Source organism: Molothrus ater, chromosome 6, assembly GCF_012460135.2.
Source record: "Molothrus ater isolate BHLD 08-10-18 breed brown headed cowbird chromosome 6, BPBGC_Mater_1.1, whole genome shotgun sequence".
NCBI lineage: Eukaryota > Metazoa > Chordata > Aves > Passeriformes > Icteridae > Molothrus > Molothrus ater.
Window position 1 is genome coordinate 5,670,234 of NC_050483.2, and position 6,686 is coordinate 5,676,919.

The 6,686-nt window shown below is 42.7% G+C and overlaps 1 protein-coding gene across 4 annotated transcripts in view; it reads left to right on the forward strand.

Moving 5' to 3' along the window:
• Positions 1 to 2,909, forward strand: part of MPPED2 (metallophosphoesterase domain containing 2) — a 118,141-nt gene extending 115,232 nt beyond the window's left edge. For all 4 annotated transcript variants that reach the window (XM_036384601.2, XM_036384598.2, XM_054515259.1 and 1 more), the window contains exon 7: positions 2,714 to 2,909. In XM_036384601.2, the coding sequence (XP_036240494.1) occupies positions 2,714 to 2,832 (119 nt within the window). In that variant the 3' untranslated portion in view covers positions 2,833 to 2,909. The remainder of the gene's footprint in view (positions 1 to 2,713) is intronic.
• The last annotated feature ends 3,777 nt before the right edge of the window (positions 2,910 to 6,686 follow it).

The window sequence follows — 6,686 nt, forward strand, 5'->3', positions numbered from 1 at the left end:
ATTACACATTAAATGTTTTATATTCTCCCCCTGGAGGTTTCTCCAGTGTCTCTAACTAGGTTCTCCATAGGCCTAAAGATTTCAGGACTTCATAAAAGCAAAATAAAAAGAGGACAGCTCTCTCTGCCAATGGTGTTGGTTTTTCTGAAGCCCTTGTGACTTCATACAATGATTTCCATGCCTGGAATCTGTAAATAAAGAGTTTGTACTGGGAATACTGACATGACCCTCTGCACAGAGGCATCAATAACAGTCCTTTAATGCACCCATTAAAAAGATTGGGTACTTTGTACAAGTATTAGTCCTCACATATTAAAAATAAATGAACATGGCAAGACTCCCAGCTGAAATGTGTAAATTGTAAATTTGGGTGGTGAAATTTGTGGTTGTAATTGTGCTAAGGGTGTGAAAGGAGGGTGTCTGAATGTACAGAACCAAAGCACTGCATTTAAATCTCCTGGGAAAGGTGGCAGGACAGATTAAAAGTGAGCATTCAAATAAATTCTTGTAAAAACACCAGAAAAAAATTAAAATAATTTCTAGTACTTGCACAGAAGACATAAGAATGGCTTGTTTCAGTACAGGAAGAAATTGCAAAATGTTAAGAGCATTATCTCAGGGTACAATTAACTTTTATCCAGCCTCAGCTGAGATGAATATGCTTCACATTCCCTTGAACCAACAGAGGCCATATACACATTTTGGTGATGCAGGTTTTCTCCCCTGCTTGATAAGCAAAACAACCACAAACAAGGTTTTTCCCACCATGAGATGATCTAAATCAAAATTGCCAGTCTAAATAAATAAAGTGATACGGGTGGACAGGGAAGCAATTCTGAAGTGATTATTCTTTCTGATAGGCACTGTGGGTAGCTGCATTTATCTGAGCTTTCAGACAGCAGTGATCTGTACTCTATCATAATGGTTTAAAAGAAAAAACCTTTTTCCTCTGTGGGTTTGCAATGGGAAACTTTCTTCCTCCATGATACTCTGGGAGTTTTTTTTCAATTTTTTTTTTTTTTAAGTGCATTTGGGCCAAATAGATCCTGGATGTTTTCAAGCTTCTTGGTTAGCTTTTTGTGGATGTTAGCTGAAAACACACACACTTTTATAAAATTCTTTTGAAATACATATAGAAATTAAATAATGGAGCCATAGAATGGTTTGGATTGGAGAGGACTTTAAGGATCTTCTCATTCCAAGCCCTTTGCCATGTACAGGGATGCTTGCCACTATCTCAGGTTGTCTGAGCCCTGTCCAGCCTGGCTTTGAACACTTTGGGGTTGGGGCAGACACAGCTTCTCTGGGCAGCCTGAGGGTGTGAATGTGTGTGTTTTTAACCTGCTGAGGAGCTCCTGAGGTCTCAGAAGCTGATGCCTCAGGTTTCAGCTTTTCTATATTTCCCATTCTGTGCTGCTTTAGTGGGTGGGTCTGGGCTTCACATGAGGGGATGGTGAGCTCTGTGCACAGAGCAGGGAGACAAAACAATTCCTGCTCCAGCTGGGCCCCAAGGACAAATGATCCCAATCTCAGCCCAAGAGCACAAACCCCGTGGGCTGGAGAGAGAAAAACAAGCAGGGTGGGACTGCAGGGGCTAAAGCTGGAATGGGACAATGAACTGCAAGATGCAAATGGAGCAGAACTGATCCCAGGGAGAGAGCCCGGGAGCGCTGGGGCATTTTGGGGCCATTTTGGTTCATCTTGGGTGCAGGCCTGGCTGGGCTCTGGTGCTGCCCAAGGTGGATCCATGGAGGAGATGCTTTGAATAAATCAGTGTGAGCAGCAGCTGGGCAGTGCTGGGATGAGGAGCAGGGTGATAAGGGCCAGCACAAGGGGAGGTGACAGAGTTCAGGGCATTTGTTGGAGAGCAGGTGTTGAGGTTAAACCAAAGTTACTTCAAAATCTTTTGCTTCTGAATGGTCTTTTTCTTCTGACAGGCATGCCAGCTATAACTCACTAATTAAGTAATTAGAAAAAGAACATGTGTGGTTTGTGTTTCTGCCACACCCAGTTGCAATAGATGATTTCCCAGGGGTGAATAAAGGTTTCTACATAAACCAAAAGAGCCTGTTCTTATCTCAAACACAGCCCACTGGGTTTTTTACAGTCGAGCCTTTGTGGCAGAGGTACCAGCAGGGGCTGGTGTAATTTTGAAGGGGTCAGTTTGGTTTTATTGCACAGCAGGGATGCCCCAGCAGCCTTGGGGTGCTCCATGTGTCCCTGGCAGTGATGCCTTGTGCAGGCTGCCCTAGAGCAGAGGCTGGACAGAGCTAAAGAATCAAGCAGGGATTGATTCAAAGGATCTCCTCCATGGATCCACCTTGGGCAGCACCAGAGCCCAGCCAGGCCTGCACCCAAGATGAACCAAAATGGCCCCAAAATGCCCCAGCGCTCCCGGGCTCTCTCCCTTGGATCAGTTCTGCTCCATTTGCATCTCGCAGTTCATTGTCCCATTCCAGCTTTAGCCCCTGCAGTCCCACCCTGCTTGTTTTTCTCTCTCCAGCCCACGGGGTTTGTGCTCTTGGGCTGAGATTGGGATCATTTGTCCTTGGTGCCCAGCTGGAGCAGGAATTGTTTTGTCTCCCTGCTCTGTGCACAGAGCTCACCATCCCCTCATGTGAAGCTCAGAACCACACTAAAGCAGCACAGAATGTGAGAAATAGAAAAGCAGAACCCTGAGGCATCCCAGTGAGTGTGCCCCTTGTCCCCACAGGTTATGGGATCATGACAGATGGCTACACCACCTACATCAACGCCTCCACGTGCACAGTCAGCTTCCAACCCACCAACCCTCCCATCATCTTTGACCTTCCCACCCCTCAAGGATCCTGAAGCACTACTGGGGAAGGTCTATAAACTGCCATTTTCTAATTAAAAACTTACATTCATGTTTATTTCAAAATAGGGGCTGGGGGGGATTTTGGGGGAGCCGTGGGGGGTTTTTGTTTTGGGTTGGGTTTTGGGGTTTTGTTTTTGTTTGGTTTTTTTTTTTTTTTTTAATTTGTAAATTGCTGGTGCAAAGAAACAAGAAGAGAAGTTAGAGGTTGTGCTTTTTGGAAATGCAGCATTCATTTTAAATTGATAAAGCATTGTGAATTTGTACAATGAATTTTGTTTTTCAATAAATTTGCCATTGTAAATTGTTATAGTGTTCTCAAAAGGACAGCCAAGCTTTCTTTTAATAAGTGAGAAACCTTATTTTAATATTATATTATAAGCTAAAAAATAGGCAGCATTTAAATACACCCAAATTTGCACAACTTTTGTTATTGTCGGGGTTTTTTTAAGTGTCTTCTTTTTCCCTAGGTTTAAATGTTAGCTTTTTATCTCAATTTATATCAATTTTTTTAGTAGCACAAACAGTGTTTTGGGGTCCATTTGCCTCTTGACATGTGTGCATGTACTTTAACTTGTTTCTATTCATGGTAGAATGCAGCAAGGGGAGAATAGACTTCTCAGTTGTTTGTCTCTACCTGCTTTATAAAGACTGATCTTGATAGCCACAGCCTGTATGTGATATCTACCTTCTGTTGTTTATTTTTTTAAATTATTTTAGCTTTAAAAGACTGGGGGTGAAAGCTGCAAAGAGCAGGTATTTCATGCAGTAAAAAAAAAAAGAAAAAAATTGTAAATGCGGACTCCTTTTAAATATGAATTTATATATATATGTATTTTTTGTGCATTATAACTAAGCTAGGATTTAATATTGCCAGTATAGCATCTGCAAAATTATGCTGTACAGCACATCTAAATTATGAAGGATGTGACATGTTTTTCCAAGTGCTCAAGGCCTTCGAGAGCCCGAGTTAAATCTTTGTTGTAGTTCAGGCATGTATAGAGTCAAATGGATACAATCAAGCCTAAATAAAATAAGGCTTAGTTGTCCTTTATATTTAAATATTCTTCTTGTCTTTTTTATTTCCTTTTTCTTATTTTGCACTGTGTGTAAATGCAATCTCACTAGCACAAAATATTGTTGCAGATAGTTATTTCTGTTCCACCACTGTAAATGCTATTGAGCTTCGTTCTGTTTTATGTTACCTTGTTAATGGAATTTAGAAAAGCAGTTGTTTCTTTAAATTTATTGTGATATTATATCTAGCGGCCTTTATATGCAAATAAAATTGCAAGATTTTTAAATACGTGGTTCAGGGGAATTCTGTGGTTTTTTTTTGTGGCATGAACAATTTTGGGGAGTGATGATAAAGGTAAGTAAGAAGTTTTCTATTTCTCAACACATTTATATTGCAGCCCATTCATCAGATGCCAGCTGGGTCAGTGGAGCACTCAGAGTTTCCCTTCTGTTTCTGTGCCCTCCATCTCTCATTCCTTTTGAGATTTGCAGTTGTTTCTTTAAATTTATTGTGATATTATATCTAGCGGCCTTTACATGCAAATAAAATTGCAAGATTTTTAAATACGTGGTTCAGGGGAATTCTGTGGTGTTTTTGTGGCATGAACAATTTTGGGGAGTGATGATAAAGGTAAGAAGTTTTCTGTTTCTCAACACATTTCTATTGAATATGTTTATATTTAAATTCATCAGATGCCAGCTGGGTCAGTGGAGCGCTCAGAGTTTCCCTTCTGTTTCTGTGCCATCCATCTCTCATTCCTTTCAGGCAGAAGGGATTTTGTTTTTAGGTGTTGTGTGACCAAGTTTAAGCCTTGTGGGACCCTCCTCCAGGTGACAGCAGGAAGAATTGATCAGGCAATAACTTTTTTGCTGCCTCACTTGGTCATTGGCACTGAGCTGCAGGTGTCTCATGCCGCTCTGGGTTAAAAATTTAATAGTCAGTAGATGAAATACATCAGTTTTTCTGTGGATCTCCTGTCAGTTTTGTGGCTGCAGCAGGATCCAGCAGTGGCAGGGCAGGGGGGTTCTGTGCATGCCAGGGCGATGACAAACACTGCAGGAGCTGCTGGTGATGCTGCATCCAGGTGTATAGATAATAACAGAGTCTTCTTCCAAACCAGGAGCTATGGCTGCAAAGATCTGCTTTTAGACATGAGAAAATAACTTACAGTTTGCATGAATCTGCATCCTCAGGCACAGCAACACCTGGAGAGAGACAGAGCATCTCCATTTATCTTAACAGGTTGGTAACTTTGGACATTATTGTGATACAAAGATTAGAAAAATTGGACAAACACAATTGACAAACAAGTCCAAGGCTCTTACAGCAGAGTACAACTTAGAGGGCCACTGTCTGTATTTTGATGCAACATGCATGTCACAGATCTTGGCCAAAATCTTCAGATTTATAAGGCTGCTATACCAAAGTCTTTTTTGGGGAAGAAGCTGCTGTATCTCTTAAATCTAGTTCTTGTTCTGTATGTGGAATTCCTTGTCAGGTTTCCTTAGGAGATAGACAGGTACCTTCACTCCTTAGTGATACCTGCCTCACTTTGCTTGCAGTGCTGCTTATTTTATCAAATTAGTCCTTACTTTTGGGTCTAGATGCAGGGTCTGGGCTTTTTTTTTTCATCTAGCAGTGAGAACACAAGGAAATTGGTTTTGACAACCACAGCTGTCTGCTGGCAAAGAGCTTTTGAGATGGCTGTCCTTGGAAGAAAAGCAATTCTTGGAGCACATAGAAATCATGTGTGTAGCACACCTTGGATTATTCTGCGTCACTGATCTCCTGCTTGTCCTCACTGCATAAGGAGGAAGTCCCACAGCCTCAGGTGCTCTGCAGTGCCATGAATTTTCAGGTGAGCAGAGAATAACCACTTTTGCTCTCCAGCCTTCTGGAGAGCCTGGCCCCTCTTCATTAGCTACAGCAGGAGGCCCATAGCACCAGGCTGCCATGGCTCTGCCTCTTCACAGACCCTGGGTTATTGCAAAAGCAAAAATCCCAAGCCAACAGCTTTGTTCCAGGACTTCTGGCAGCAAAAGGAGTGGAAGCTCATCCAGGAGTGTGCCTTGGCTAAGGCTGGTGGTGAGGACAGACCAGAAGCAGTGCTGTGAGGGAGCAGATCTTGAGCAGCCTCTGGGATAACCTCCAAGCTGGTACCTGTAGCCATGGGTGTCCTAAAGGTGTGAGTCTTGGTTTCAGCTCTTTGCCACGTGGGTTTTTGGCTGTGTGGTGCAGCAGGTGTGTTACTAAGGGGTTCTGCACTGGGATACAAGGGCCTGGATTTGTCCCAGCAGGCTAAGGCTTCCTCCTGCCATTTAGACTCATCAAGGACAGTCACTGCTGTGTCATCAGTTGGTGCTGGTGCTAAATGCAGCTGTTCATGTACAGAGGTAAGTCCTCAGGGATACTTCCTAACCCTCTGGTTTCTCCTGGTATTTTTTTCTCTCAGGCTCTGTCAGCTTCACCTTGCTGGTGGTTCAGCACTGAGCTCCTTCTCCTCCATGCCAGGGTATTTTAAGTTTTACTCCCTCCATTTTCTTTTGTCCTTTCAGGAACTGATCTAGTTTTCCTCTTCTGAGGAAGCTCTCATTTTGGCTAGCACCAATGACAAAAAAGGCCAGGAAAATATTAGCACTTTGGCTTTTTTTTATCTTCTTGTGCTCCTTGGAGATTTTGAAATGTCTCTAGGTGTCTGTGTGTGCTGTCACAGGCAGGTAATGCTCCTTTGCTGGATGTCAGCCATTTCTGACAATCAGGGTGACTGGGACACAGCCTGGCTTGTAGAAGTTTGATTTCACAGGGTGGCAAAATTGTGTGATCAATCTGCTT